At 36.2% G+C, this 16587-nt stretch overlaps 1 protein-coding gene across 1 annotated transcript in view; it reads right to left on the bottom strand.

The window, feature by feature from the left end:
• Nucleotides 1–4417: 4417 nt before the first annotated feature.
• LOC150108649 (mitochondrial import inner membrane translocase subunit Tim29) overlaps nt 4418–16587 on the bottom strand; it is a 71341-nt gene continuing 59171 nt past the window's right edge. Inside the window, exon 3 of the mRNA XM_090416123.1 lies at nt 4418–5098. Within this exon, the coding sequence (XP_090272249.1) occupies nt 4719–5098 (380 nt within the window). The 3' untranslated portion in view covers nt 4418–4718. The remainder of the gene's footprint in view (nt 5099–16587) is intronic.

The following is a 16587-nucleotide window of genomic DNA, read 5'->3' as shown; positions in this document are numbered from 1 at the left end:
AAGATATATGCAAGTATACTTGAGAAATGGTTGAGAAGGATTGTGGAAGAGAAGCTTGGTGAAAAACACGCTGGATTCAGGCAAAATAGAGGCTGTCAGGATCAGATTTTCACTTTATGACAGATAGTTGAGAAATCATGGGAATATAGCAAAGATCTGTATTTAAGTTTTGCAGATCTGGAAAAGGCATATGACAAGGTGCCAAGAGAGAAGCTATTCAAAATGCTACAGTTATATGGTGTCAATGGGGCATTATATCCAGCAATGCTTAGTCTTTATTTGAGTTGTAAGTCAGCAGTTAAAACTGAAATACAGGAAGGTGGTTTAATGTTAAATCTGGTGTCAGACAAGAATGTACTTTATCTCCTTTGTTATTCATTATCTACATGGATCACATTACGAAAACCTGATATCAAAATTGGAGATGTTTCTGTGGTTATAGAGCTGTTTTTCAAAATTCCAGCAGAAATGACAATATGATGAGAACCCAAACCTATATTTAAAAACCCATAAAACAACTTGATTAATTTTTTATACTATTAAATACACTCTGTTGTCAGGGCCATACCTATGCACAGGTGCACAAGACTCGAGATAATACAACCGATGAAAATTAAAATAAACAATGTGCATATGAAAGCAAGTGTGCAAATAAGTACTGTCATCTAATACATGTGTATCCTAGCTGAGGTCTAGGATCAGGTCCGGCTGGTGGTGTGTGCGAAGTGTGCAATATACACAGGCGCCGCAGAAGAAAAGGCGCCTAAAAGATGTCAAAAAATATGAGATAAGAGTTTAAACGAACAACAAATGGTACATATAATTATGAATGTACATCATCTTCCGTTCGGGGGCCCCAATCAGATCTTCAGAGAAACGAACAAATAAATTCTGAAAATGTATCCTGGACCCAATTATATCACTGTAATTTTTGATTAAAATTTACGAACATATACCTAAAATAGTTCTTTATTTTTTGATGTATCATAAATTAACTTATGATTAACTGTTGAGTTCCGTATAAAAAAATTTTTTGTATAAGCAGGATTTATCCGCAGGTAACATTATACTGTAACATTATACTGTAAAGCAGTTTTCATTTGTTTTTCATTTCCTGTTTGTTTTATTCACACTTTATTCAAAAAAAAAACTTTTTTGGAAAGGTGCTGAACATTAATCATACACACAAGAAAAATACTAGGCGCTGCCGCTGTCTAGGATACACATACAAATGTGAGATTTTTGATGCATGAAGATCAAAGTTAATGCAGAATCATGCCACGGTTCTTATTGCATTGAATGGGTATGCACAGCATTTGGGAAGTTTCTTTAAATATTCTAACAAAACAGCTATGTCCAACATATGGCATTTCTATTTTCTACCAGATAGATTTCACTGGTTGTGTAAAAAGCTAAACCAGATTTGTGTTCTCTTTTCTTTTTGACATCTTCAAAATGTTCTGACACACAGATTTCTTGTTATGTTGGCCAAACATCTGTTTGGCCAACATAACATATGCCACACAACTCAAGAATTATTTTAACAGCCTATACCACAGTATAACACTTACACATGAGCTTGCAAAATGGTAGGACACTACCTTTCCTTGATATTCTCCAAGAATTCACTGAAGATAAGACTTATTCAATATACAGACAACCTATCAAGAATGACAGATTCCTCCACACTTCTTCTCATCATCATCCCTTGATGATAGGAATAATCATAACTCTAAGGGACAGAACATACATCTCCAGTGACACAGAGAAGAGAAATAAACAACTTCATTACTTCAAACATACTCTTCCTCTTAATAGATATGAGCATAAGATGATCACCAGAATAATGCAAACATCCCTGAAGGCATTTATAAATAAGCAAGACTTCAAAGGTGTGGTCACTCTTCCTCCATCTCCTCAGTCTGCCCTTAAGCGGCTAGGTAGTTGCCTGCAAGATTTACCACATTTGTTAAATTGATCAAACAGGGTAGTATGAAGAAATGTGTCTGAAAATTTAAAGATGTCAAAAAGAAAAGAGAATACAGACAAGATGTCAAAATGAAATGAAAATACAGACTGGTTTAACTTTTGGTTATGAAGGCCATGTGGTACTTTTGAAAAAACAGAAATTCCATAATGAACATAACTGCTGTACAAAATTGTTTAAACTACTGTCTACAGTTAGTGAGAAAACTTAATTTCTTGGATGCTGAGGAGGAAATACTTGTAGTACGCTTATGCCAAGAAAGATAAGAGGTTCAAATTATCTGAAGAAGAGAAATTATTATATATATTATTATTATCGTACAGGCACCTCAATGAAAGACTCATCATGGGAAACCCAATTTATCCACACAATCTATCATACCTCTCCTTGAACCCATTAACAGACCAAGTGCTCAACAATTGACTCTGGCAATCCATTCCATTCATTCACAACTCTCCAAGTGAAAAATCTAGTCCTCATGCCCCTACCAATCATACCTTTACTCAACTTCCAGGTATGACCTCTTGTTCTGCCCTCACTAGCTTAAGTGCTGAAACATTTCCTCTGCATCAATCTCTATCACATCCCCTCTTTTATCAACCAACTGCAGTCCACACACCCTCAATCTATCCTCAGTGGAAGCTTTCCACAGACCATTCCCCAGCTCAGTTACTCATTTCTGAATCCTCTCCCACTCCCTCATCCTCAAGAAGCCCAGAAGATCTGAATGAGCACAGTAATCCAGATGTGGACATATCGAGGCCTTATAAATAACTTCCTTTTCTCTACTTGTTAGTGTATTCTTCAATAGCAAAGTAATTTTATGAGCTACCTTAGCAATATGTCCTCTAAATTTCAATTCTCTGCATACCATCACCACACCTAAATTCCAAGCTTCATCCATTTCCTGGAGTATAGTTCCATCAATGTGGAGCACAGCTCGTAATCTATTTATTCCAAAATGCATAACTTTACATTTTTCCTCATTAACACCCATTGTCTTTTGTTCATACTGACAGCCCATTTAAATCATCCTGCAAACTCTCCATCACCTTGATTCACTGTTACTCTATCTAATTTTGCATTATCAGCAAACAACTGAATTTTCCTTTCAGGTTATTTTCTATATCATTTATGTGCAAATTAAACAGTAGTGGTCCTAGAACTGAACCTTGCGGCACACCATTAAGTCACCAGCATTCAGCTGGATTCTGTTCATTTGTATACCATTTTTTGATATATGTCCAGCGGCTACCCTCTTATCCACATAATCAGTGTCATATCCATTCCCATTTGTTCTAATTGCATAACAGAGTTTTCCATGTGGTATTCTGTCAATGCCTTTGTAAAATCCAGCATAATCATCATGTAGTCATTGCCTTTATCCAGCTAAACTGTGATCCATTATAAAAAGTAATTAAATTACTAAGGCATGACCGACCCTTTTACAAATCCATGTTGCCCCTCAGAGTATCTTATTCCTATCCACCCATTCCTGAATTCTCTTTCTGACCAATTTTTTCAGTACTTTTACCACCACTCCTAAGAAACTGATTGGTCTATAATTTGCTGTGCAGTCTTGGAACCACCCTTATTATATAATAATTATAATAATATATTATTATATATATTAAAAAATTATTTTGAGGATTATCTCTGAATAAGGAAGTTAAGTGCAAATTTTTCTCATGGCAAATAAATGGAATATGTTACTAGTTTGTAATGGTGAATGCAATACCATACTGAGTCCTGAGACTTTGTGAAAGCATCCAATTAATGCTAATCACAATGTGCCAAAATATTCTCAAATGGTACAGGACATAAGGAGAACACTGACCAGAATGTTAGCTCACATGTACCTAATTAAGTACACAAGGTCAAGAGCTACTAATCACTGCTTAATTTTAATCCCATAAATGATATATATATTTTTTTTAATAACATGTTTTGCATTCACTGCAGCTTCAGAATACAGCACACCCTTTTTCCTTTTGTTCCTAGAGTGGAACACTGCCACTTGACTTATTAAAAGTTACCTTAAGATACCACAGTTTTTTTTTTCTGCAGTAATCTATTACTAAAGAACTTTTCCATATAAGACAGAGGTTATAATTTTCAGGTGATACATGTAATATAAGGCTTTTCCAGCAAAATAAGCACATCCATAGTGCAATTGAAAGAAAAGGTGTCAGGTCGGTTCTTGTCGTTATGAGAGGAATCTTTATGTAGGCTTTTTCATTTAAAAATGAGTTAGCTGATCTCATACGGAGGTAGCAGGGGTTTTTTTTTTCTCCTGGAAAGTCAGCTTTTTCATCCTGTGTATAGGCAAACTGGCCTTCAGAACACAAGCATTTTACATACAAAAAATACTGTTAGTGATGATGGGAAGTAGATGACATTGATGGTAGTTGTGCGTAGTAGGGGGAAAAGTTAGATGAGTGGAGTGCCCTCCTGTGATGAGTTCTTGAACTCCTGGGAGGTGTCACATAATAATAATAATAATAAAGAGAATAAAAATCTTTGGTCACTGCATGTTTTAACAAGTTTAGAAGACATTATCATTTCTGATACTTTGGATTAACAATTATTGTTAACTCAAAATCAACACTTGCAAATTCTTTATTAATGACACAAAGAGAATTATTTTTGAAGTATTTCATTAAGTCCAATGTTATACACATTGTTATAGAGAACTCCAGGATGTAACAGTGATATAACTCAATCCAGTGCCCTATAAATGCCATTCATCAGGATTTACATCAAACTCTGCCATTTTCCTTTTGATATTGTGCCACTGATTGAAAAATCCAATATCCATAATTCTTTCATGAAATGCTAAAACTTTAGGTTTCAAGTAAGTACACTGTGCTTCATAAAGTTTGCAATCTGGATGATAATTATCCAACCAAACAACTGAAAAAATCCCAAGATTTAAAAATCTTATTATTCCTGAATTATAAAAGTCATTTATATATTTTATGTGTTCTGAAGACTTGGGATTCCTTATATTTTCATTAAGAAGAATCAGGTCATTAGTACTTGAAAGAAGCTGCTCACGAAACTGTATTTCATCTGGGTTTGTCTTCCATGCATAAGTAATAGTAGCCAGTCCTGAAAGGGAAAAAAAAAAGAAAAGAAAATATGTAAAAAATAATAAAATAAATAAAACTTTTTTTTTTGTTTTAAATTTTTTCAACTACAATCACAAACAATTTTACAGGGAAGAGAGAGAGAGAGAGAGTAAGCAACAAAAGATTTCACACAGTAAATTACACAACAATAATAATTATACAGCAGAAACTTTGGTATTCTAAAATTTGTCTGCTCTAGTTAAGTGACATCATCTTGATTCCTAAGATAACGTATTCAATATAGTTCAGAGTATCATTCAGACATGAGACAATTTTTCTAAAAGACCAACCAACTGTATTAGCACTTTTCAAGATTTCTAGTCACATTTTCTACACTGAATATATATAATAATATACATATATATATATATAATACAATTGGTATTAGTGCTAATACAGTTGGTGTACACACATGTGCACTGCTTGGAAAAAAGTCAATGGACAGCCCCATGGGCAAGTAGCATCATGCCATGTAATAAGTGATGCATTTATAGTCAGTAAAAATTGGAGGAATATGATGCTCCCAAGTCAGTGGAATTGTTTCCAGGTGAAATGTCTGCGAGAAGTTAACTGATGAAGTTCGAAAGAGGTGTTGTGATAGGATGCCATGTTACAGGCCTATCTGTTCGGCAAATTGTTGACTAATTGGGCCATCATAGTTCAACAATCAGTGATACATACTGGATGACCCACCATACTCACTGAACGTAATCATAGGGTGCTATGATGGATAACATGTAAAACCAGTATTCGTTGGATAACACTTTGAATGCAAAGTTCTGGGCATCAACTGTAACATGAATCTGCACAAAAACATGCAGAAAAAACGAGGCTCACAACATGGGTCTCTATTGTGGTAGGACCACAATATGTAAGCCTCGCACTATCTGAACCAACATGCAGTGTCGTCTTAAGTGGTACAAACAGTGTGACAGTGGGACGTGGAAGCTTCGAAAGATGTTATGGAGTGACAAATCACTCCATAACACAGCTTATGGGTGGTGTGGTGGATGCCCGATGAATGTCTCTTACCAGCGTGCATAACCCTCACTATGAAATCTGAAGGTGGCAGTGTGATGGTATGGTCCTATTTTTCCTTTGTGAGGGGACCAGTAGGCCTGACTCATTTGAACATGAGGTGATTGTGTGACATTTGGTCCTTTCAAAATTTGATTTGAATTTGCAGTTTTTTTTTTTTTTTTTTGCAGTTGCTGCAAGCTGTAAACTAAATTAGGTATAATGCTGGGATTTTTCTCTCTAGCCAATTGTAGTATGCTGAATTATGTGTACTGACATCATCAAAACTATAGATAAGATTTTGGTCAGTAAGAAAGTCATTAATGTACTTGAGGGTCAAGTACAGAGCAGTGTATCACTATAATGGTTAGAAAATCTGAAAAGGAAATTGCAATATAAGACTGATCTCTTGACATCAGTCCATTCTACCAATCCTTGTACAGACAACCAAGGAAAATAACTTCCCACTATACCACAAACAACTCACCACGTATTTTGCCAGAAAGATATAACAATCTTTAATCTACATGGTAAGTTGTTTTGAGAATGGAGAACTTACAGAACAAGTAAAACATTTCAGCTACTTAGGCACAATTTTTAGTGAAGATGGTAAATTAAATATGGAAATAGACAATAGAACCAACAAAGCTGGTATGGTAGGAAGTCAACCGAATAAATTTATATGGAATAAGAGAGAAATTAGTCAAAACACTAAATTAGCTGTATACAAGACAGTGTTCAAACCAATTTTAACTTATGGATCTGAGAGCTGGGTTAGAAGTAAAACACTTCACCAAAGACTGGAGACTGCAGATATAAGAGTCCTGAGAAAGAATAGGGGCAGAAACAGAAGGCATCAATGGCAGTCTCATATTAAAAACAAGGAAATTAGGAAAGAACTTGACATTGTTAGCATCCAGGAATGTGTTAGCAGAGCTAATCTCAGGTGGTATGGTCTTAAATAGAATGGGAGAGGAAAGATTAGCAAAACAAGTGTTCTCTGCTAGGTTGGCAGGAAAAGACCAAGATATAGGTGGAATGATATGGTAAAAAGTGCCTTAGAAGATAGAAATATAAGATCTGACAATGTTGGAATCTTGACAGGTAACAGATTGATCTGGAGAAAAATTGTAGATAGGAAGTTAGCAATGATGTAAATTTTTCATGTAGTACTATCATATCCTGTACATTCCTTGAGGTACATGTCAGGAATTTGATGATGATGATGATGATACGAACATCGCTAAATGACTAACTCTGACTAATGTTGATGGTAATGTTGTTGCCTGGCACAGTATCCCTCCAAATGTACTAAAAAACTCTGCTCTAGAATTAGCATCTATCCTGTGTCACCCTACATATCTGGCATTTACCTAACTACATTGAATTAGCTTTTATGCCCACTTGTTCCTAAAAATGGGGATAAAAGTCAGCCATTTTAAACTACCATCCCATTGCCTTCACCGATTAATTTCAAAAATAACGGAGACTGTCATTAACATTCAACTTCTTCACTACCTTGAGGTCTACCAATTAATTACCAATTACCAATATAGATTCTACCACTCTAGCTCCACAGCAGATCTCCTAGCCAACCTTACAAATTTTTGACACATCATAAAAATATCTGGAGAAACTTATATGGTTGTTCTTGATATTTCCAAGATATCTGATTATGCCTGTAACAGAGGCTATCATACAAGCTGCCATCCTGCCTTTTTGTGATGAACTGTCAGTTTCCTTTCTGCTTGTTCACTGAGTATTATGATGGATGAATCCTTCTAATTGGATTTTGATGTTGAAGTACAACTGTAAATGTCCTTTCACCTATGCTTTCCTCCTATACATTAATGACCTTCTCTCATCAACCATGAATCCTAATCCTATCTATATTTTGTTGATGATAGTCCTCTGCTCTAGAAAGTCTGCAGTGCTCCATCTTCATAAACCAATGCTTAAACAAATCTCCTCATCATTCACGGAGTGGAAAAAAAAAACAAAAATACTAGTGAATTCAATGCTGCATTACAGAATCCCATCTTATTTCTCTGGAAGAAAAATCTTACTTCACTTCTCCTTCCATATACTTTTAATAATATTCAATCTCCAGTCAAAATCAATTTTCTCGAGTTGATTTACATTTAGCTTATCTCGGCACAAACACATCAAATCAATTATTACGGGTATCTCCATGGAGTCAGTAGACTCATCACAGGAGACCCAAACTAGCAAAACAATATCTGTCATATCTCTTCTTGAATTCATTTCAAGACGAAGAGCTCACAACTGAATCAGGCAATGAATTCCACTCCACCACCCTCCAGGCAAAAAACCTTGTTCTCACACCTTTGTTAACCACACTCTTCTTTAATTTCCAGGGATGACCTCTTGTTCTTCCATCACTATCACACAGCTGAAACATTTTCCCCTGCATCAATCCTATAAAAACCTTTCAGTAATTTAAATGTTTCTATCATATCTCCTCTTCTCCACCTATCAACCAACCTCTGCAATCCACAAGCTCTCAATCTATCAATGTAGGGAGCACTTTTTACATCACTCATCAACTTAGTCACTCTTCTCTGAACCCTCTCCATAACCTCCTCATCTCCAAGGGATCCAGGTGACCAGACCTGAGCACAGTAATCCAAATGTGGAAGCTTTATAAAGGGGAATAATAACCTCTTTATCTCTGGATGTCAGTGTGTTCCTCAACAACCAAGTAATCCTATGTGCAATCTTGGACACCTTAGCAATGTGTCCCCTGAACTTCATCTCTCTATTTACCAACATCCCCTAAGTCCCTAGTCTCATCAATCTCTTGGAGTACTGTTCCATCAATGTAGTACACAGCTAGTAATCTTTTAATCCCAAAATGCATAACTTTACACTTTTCCACATTGAACTGACATCCATTACCTTTTGCCCATTTTACCAGCTTATTTAAATTATCCTGCAAACTTTCAACATCAGCTTGATTTTTTATTGCGCTACCCAACTTTGCATCATTAGCAAACAACTGAATATCTCCCCTTAAGCTATTTCCTATATCATTTATATACAAATTAAACAACAATGGTCCAAGCACAGAGCCCTGCGACACACCACTGGTCACCTGCATCATCATGGACTCGATATCCATACACCCTCGATATCGGCTCCTCCATACACCACCTTCTGGTATCTCTCCCTGAGCCATTCTCCTATCCATATCACCAATTTAGTATCCGTTCCCATCTGCTCCAATTTGCATAACAGTGTTCTATGGGTATCCTGTCAAAAGCCTTAGCAAAATCCAGAAGTACCACTGTGTAGCCAGTTCCTTTGTCCAACTCAGATGTCATTCTATTATGAAAAGTTAATAGATTGCTAAGGCAGGATCTACCTTTAACAAAACCATGTTGGCCTCTATAGAGTATCATATCCTGATCCACCCATTCTTGAATTTTGTCTTTAACCAGCTTTCCCAATACTTTTACCACTACTCCTGAGATGGCAATTGGTCTGTAATTAACTACCGGAGTTTTAGAGCCACCCTTATGCAAAGGAACCACTTTGCCTAACTCCCACTCCCTAGGGACCATACCAGAGTTCAAACTTAAGTTAAATATCCAAGTAAGAGGGGTTGACAATTATTTTGCACATTCACACACAACACCCAAGCTGATATTCCATCTAAACCTACAGCAGTGTTTTGCATTTAAATTTTGCAATATATTAAATACCTCTGATTTCTTAGCTTAAATTCTCACATTAGTTATTGCTACAGGTAGAGATATCCTCACTTGGGTGATAGACTTTTGAAAAGTGATCACTCAGTAACTCGACTATTACATCTGATTTTGTCACCTCAATACCATCAGCACCCACTAAAGTTATCAAGTTATCCTTCCGAAGTCATTCTTCCTTTTGCTTGCCACATAGTGGAAGATCTTCTCATAATCTGATTTAGCTTTTCTTACTATGTTGGTAACCTTCCTAGCTTGAGCCTTGTACTGCTCATGGGTGTACAGATCGCATTTTCCTTGTACATTCTCCATAACATTTTTTTTTTTTTTTGCAGATCAATAGTCCCCTCCATCTACAAAAAATTCAAGTACTCATTCATTCAAAACACTAGTTCTCACCTGAATTTAGAATATTAAATGCTATCCAGGGAAAGGAATCCCCCACTTAATAGATGCCTGCTCTCTATCAAAGTTCCTTACAAGTGCTTTCTCATAAATGTTTTGCATTATATATTTATATAATGCCTGCTAATATATATATATCAGTTTATATATATATGTGTGTGTGTAATATATATATATATATATATTATACACACACACATATATAGATATGGTGGTTGGCCAGCCAAAAGGCTGTGGGTTTGAATCCCACCATGGGCATGGATGTTTGGGATTCTCTGTGAAAATACTAGTGGTGGTGGACAGATGGTGTTGGTGTAGTTGCCGTGTAGATTGAGTGGTGGAGGCAAAGTTGTAGAGTAGATGCTCTCCTTCAATGAGTCCTTGAACTCCCTGGAAGTATCACGTAGTAATGATAATAATATTTTTTCATGGGCACTGCTGAACTATTTAACATCTTTCTGCCACTTTCCTCTTAATCATGTAACAATACAACCAGCAGCTAGTCAAAATCCATACAGTTCAGTTCCAAAGTTATCAAACCAACTTCTCACCTTCCTTCTATCTCAATATTGCAGAATGGTCTTTCACACACTGCTTTCTCCAATGAATACAAATTCCAGCTCCTCAAGAAACACATTAACAGATTCTTTCTTTCTTTCTTCCTAATCACTTTCCCATTGTGTTAATGGTTTTGTGATCACCCAAGCACTGAGTTTGATATTCCCTCACAAAGGATAGCATGTTAACATAAGATCATAGTTTGCAAAGTAGGGCTGTATGTCGTACTCAGTCAAATATACTGGACACGTGAAGAGCAACATTACAGAGAAATCCTATGATTTACATAAGCTGATATTGCTCATTTAATATAGTACCACTCAAACTATTGATATATATTGGGTTGGCAAATAAGTTCGTTCGGTTTTTCAGAGTGGAATGAAACATTTTATTTAATATATATAATACATACTAGTCAGTTATATACTGACCCCCTTTATCAATAACGTCTTGCCATCTGTCCACCAACTTCATTATGCTGCGTTCATAAAACTCCTGAGGTTTACTAGCGAAAAACTGATCCAGGTGTCTTTTAACAGCCTCCTCATTAGAAAGATTTTCCTTTTCAGAGAATTCTGCAACGATCGGAATAAGTGGTAATCGGAAGGCGCCAGGTCCAGTGAATATGGAGGATGCGGAAAAACATCCCAGCCAAGACGTAACAATTTATTCTGGGAGTTGTGCTAATTGCACGGGCCAGACGAGTTAACTGTGAGCAATAGCCAGTTGAATCAATTGTTCTGATTGATAGTAACACCTCGTAGTGGACAACACCTTTATAATCCCACCACACAGAGAGCATGATCTTCTTTTGGATGTAATCCCGCTTTCGAGATTGTTTGTGGCGGTTCGCTCTTGTGCCTCCCCATGATCTTTTATGTATCACATTATCGTACATGACCCATTTTTCATCTCCCATAATCATCCGCTTCAAAAATGGGTCATTTCCTTGGAGACGTCGCAGCGAATCACAGCTGGACATGCAAGCAGTCATATTGGCCTCAGTCAATTCATGTGGCACCCAAACATTGAGTTTTGAAACATATCCCAGCTTGTGCAAATGGTTTTCAATGCTTGTATGGGATATGTTCAGTACTGCAGCAATCTCTCGCACTGTTTGTGATGGACTATTGTCGACGATATCCTTCACAACACTCGAATCAACCTTGGTCGGGTGATCGGCACATCACTGATGTCAAAATCTCCAGAACGGAATTTGGCAAACCACTTTTGGCATATGCATTCCGTTGCACCATATACGCTGCATATTTTTTTTATGGGCCTCTGCAGCTCGTTTGCCTTTTTTTGAAGTAAAAAAGCAAAATATGCCGGTAATGTACGTTATTTCCTTCCATTTCTAAAAATATGTTACACACATGCAACTGAAGTAGGCCGAACGAAAATTCACTGAAAGGTTATGTGAAATGTCGCCTTTCAACTGCGCAATAGCATTGAAAGGCGTTAAACAGCAACAGGCGAAGCAGCGTAAACTTGTACTAACGCATAAACCAAATGAATTTATTTGCCAACCCAATATTTATGCCAATCCCATCCTAAATATATATATATATATATATATATATATATATATATATATATATATATATATATATATATATGCATTCAGAAAGATTGACTTGGTTGTTTTGATACATTTTTATAAAGAGATTTAATGACTAAAACCAAGAATAATTGTAAGGCTTCATTAAAGTCTTACAATTATTCTCGGTTTTAGTCATTAAATCTCTTTATAAAAATATATATATATATATATATGATGATGATCCCATGCTAAAAGGTTTTTAAGTCTACAGCACCTGACATCAAGCCACTTACAAGCTGGGAAAGCATAATCTAAACCTCTCTCAACTGTTAATCCCACCCTCTTGTGGTCTGTTTCCAACAAGGAATTCACCACTTTAATGAATTCAGCAAGCAAGCACTCACTTTGCAAAAAATGCCTTCCTCACTGGAGGATGTGCTAGCTTAGCCTTACTAAGTGGCCAGTGACCCTCACTTCTGTGCTACACCCCCATCTTGCTTATTGCAGATCTGATGGGGGTTGAAGCCATGTTTGGTCTCCAGAGCAGGGATTGCAGTGCTCGTATTCCCCACCATTCTTTAACATGTGGTGTAATGCCCTTCAAGGGCATGCCAAACTTGCTACAGAGATTCCTCCATTTCACAATGCAGAAGTGAACTGCAGGCTGGATGTCGGATAATATATGGGATCAAACCTGATTATGCATCAGGAAACTTTCCAATTAGCTAACACATAATCCTTCCAATCTATGCTGTCAGACTGTGCCTGAATCAAGGTGCTGAGTTGTACAGCATGCAGGAAGAGCATGGTGGAGGCTACATTATGGCATCGAGTACAGATGCTTTCGCTATAGATTAATCAGGCATGTCTATACAGAGGGCATAAAGCCCAGATGCTTCCTATAGGTAACATACCTGATTAATCTCCTCTCGGTGTGTCACTGCACACCGAGAGGAGATTAATAATTTCACTCTTAAAGCATCACTGTCAGTTTGTGTATATATGTGTGTGTATGTATATATATATATATATATATATATATATATGACCTGTGTGATATTCTAGATTGTGATTTAGCTTTAAAGGAAGAAAATTAGAACTAAGTTTGAATCGGGAAGAATTGAAATTGACAAAAGAATTGTAACGTATATATATGTTAATGTGAATAAACTGTAAATATTGCTTTCTGATTTAAAAATGGTTTGTGAACAACACAGTGGACTGATTCTGTCAATGTACTATCCTGAAACTTTCGAACCTGCATAAGATAAAGCCAAGCCATGACTAAATAAAGGTAAAAATCAACATAAGCAGGGGAATGCTAACAATATCTGCTTTTATCTTTGGTTTAAGATCTTATAATCTCTTAGTACATACTCTAACTGGCACAGTCATAAAACAAATAAATTTGTTAGACTATAGCAGTTGCGGCTCATGCAGCACCCACAAGGAAAAACTGAAAAAATTAAATTTTGTTTGTGTTCATAAATAATAACAATGCTTACAACGTTATATAAATGCAATACAACACGTTAAAGGTTACAGCTTATGTTCTGACATTGACCGAATAGTTAATAATTGGAATTGCTCGATTAACGCTTTAGATTATGAAACAAATGCACTGCGATCTAACGCCGATATTCGTTTGCGCTTGTCATTGCACGTTATGTCCTTAGATACATTAGATACACTGCTGCTTGGGCAGTGTATCATATGCTTCGCGCGTTATTTCTGTGAGATATGAAACATTTATTATTGGTGCTGTGTTCGTGGTGAACTACTTTTTGTAAATCTTATTTTATTTTGTTAAAATAACATTTATTTATTTATTATAGATACAAGGCTGAATTATGACGAGTGTCACTGTTGAAAATATGAAAAGAATTATATTTTTTCAATTATCGTTACACGAAACAAATGCACTGCGATTCGTTTGCACTTGTCATTACTATTGATACGAAACTTTTATTATTGGTGTTTGTTCATGGTGAGGATGAGATATTTTTAATAAAGCAATTTTTTAATATGTAAATTTATTTATTAATAAATTCGTTACTGATTAGGGAAAAAAAGTTTTTTTTTTTTTTTTTGTATATGCGGTATCCCCACTTAAAATTTTCACCGGCTGCCACTGGACTATAGAGCATGAGAACATAGGCTCTAGTAGAAATAAATAAATGGTGATAGTCAATAGTTAAGGCAGTCAACCATTTATGACATTTCAAAAAGTTTTAAGTAAAGAACAACAAAGACAAAGCAGGATTGAGAAATATGTAACAAGATAACATCACCATGATAGGAAAATCAAATTAAAAGAGGTTCACCGTGGTTACAAAAAACTCAGATTCCTAAAAAAAAAAAAATTAAATAAATAAATTAAATTAAATAAAATTTAAACATCAAAAAATTATAACAAAAGAAAAAGAAATCATTTCCACCAACTTCAACATTTAACATGTTCGCTGCCATGCTACTTCGGCATAGTCTGTTCCCATACTCCGAGCAATTTCACTTCTTCAAGGTCAGTACGGTAATCTCGTTGCCGGCGGTAAGTGTGATACGAGTATACTCGTAGTTAGCTTGGGCAGAGCATATACCATCTATGAGAATACACAGTTTTGATGCTAGCTCCATAAGCCAAGCATTTTCACTTCTTCAAGGTCAGTACAGTAATCTCGTTGCACGCGGTAAGCATCATACGAGTATACTTGTAGCTGGCTTGTGTAGCTGGTTTACCAACTACGAGTATACTTGTAGTTGGCAGCGAACGTGTTAAGGTATTAACACTAACTTAAATGAAGGGCTCACCTACACTCATCCAGACTTGACCCATTTTTTGAAACAACTCTAAAATGTAGCAGCAACAACAACTGCACTTCACCATAACTGTCTAAATTATACTTTGTATTTTGGTATTACAATCAATGTAATCTTCTGCCAAACGGAATATGTATTTGTACAGCATGATATTCCTTGATAGAGGATGCCATATCTTGAATCTCATCTTTTTTGGTTTTCTCCAGACTGTTTTCTTGCCCCATTTTGTACACCACTCATCTGTTCTCTACTCTAAAAAATCAGTCAAACTACTGACTTCTTATCCTTGAAGCTTGACTTCTTGAATTACAACTATTACCACTACTACTCAGATGCAGCTTAAAGAATGCAATATTTGAATGTGTCCTTAAAGTTCTAAGAACAAATACAGTGGAATTGAAATGATTTGTGATCATAATAAGCAAGAAATCCTTAAGAAGAGGATGATGTGAAAGAAATATTGTGAGAATAAGGGTGGAAGGAATTATGGAATACACACACATATGTATATACAGCACAGGCCAGAATTGTTATGAGTATTGTATGGAAGGCTAAGTTGGAGTATGAAAAGAAATTGGCTGTGTAGGCTAAAGTTAACCCAAAAGAATTTTTCTGTCATGCTATTCTGGAGATTGTAGTGGTGATATGTGCATTCCCAGGTTTGTTGAATGAAAGGGAGAAATGCAATGTGCTGTCATCAACAAAACTATGTATTGGGTTGGTAGTCTGCTAGAGTAAGTCATTTATATATAGAAGGAATAGGATGGTGAGAGAAGTCTTGCGGCACTCCTGCATTGGTTGTACTTAGAAGATAAGTAACCATCCACCAATACACAAAGCAAGCATTCAGTCAAAAAGCTGGTAGTCCAACTGTAGGATTCATGGGAGAGACCAAATGATGAGTTTACTTAACAGGCCTTTGTGGCAGACCAGGTCAAAAGCCTTGGAGATATCAAGGGTGAACCATATGGGAATCAGGAAATTTTTCATGGTATTTGTCCAGATATGGGTGACAAAAGTGAGTCGATTGCCTGTTGAGTGACAGTGATGGAAACCATACTGTTGGTTATTAATTAGAAAATCAATTATCAATTTGAGCAAAATTCTCATGATCTCTTTTTGGCAAAAGGATACACTGACATTGAGTGTAGAGTGAGTGAGCGAGTGTATGTGTGGAATGGTTTGGGAACATTTACAACAATCAGCACTAAAAGAACTGGAGGAGAAGTAGGAAGCCAAGAAATAGGCTTTTTCGGTGGGTAATGAAGCAATAGAGCCATCAGTGAGTAGATTGCTTGTTGAGTGATAATAAAGCAACAGTGGTGGAAGCACTTATTGGGCAAAAGTTGCAACCAATGGCTTTGGTTAGAGACCAGAATGCATAGTTGCCATATAGACAGG

Source organism: Typopeltis vanoorti, chromosome 3, assembly GCF_054136105.1.
Source record: "Typopeltis vanoorti isolate ZY-2024b chromosome 3, IOZ_Tvanoo_1.0, whole genome shotgun sequence".
Taxonomy (NCBI): domain Eukaryota; kingdom Metazoa; phylum Arthropoda; class Arachnida; order Uropygi; family Thelyphonidae; genus Typopeltis; species Typopeltis vanoorti.
The sequence above is the reverse complement of the archived record's forward strand: the minus strand, read 5'-3'. Positions and strand labels throughout refer to the sequence as shown.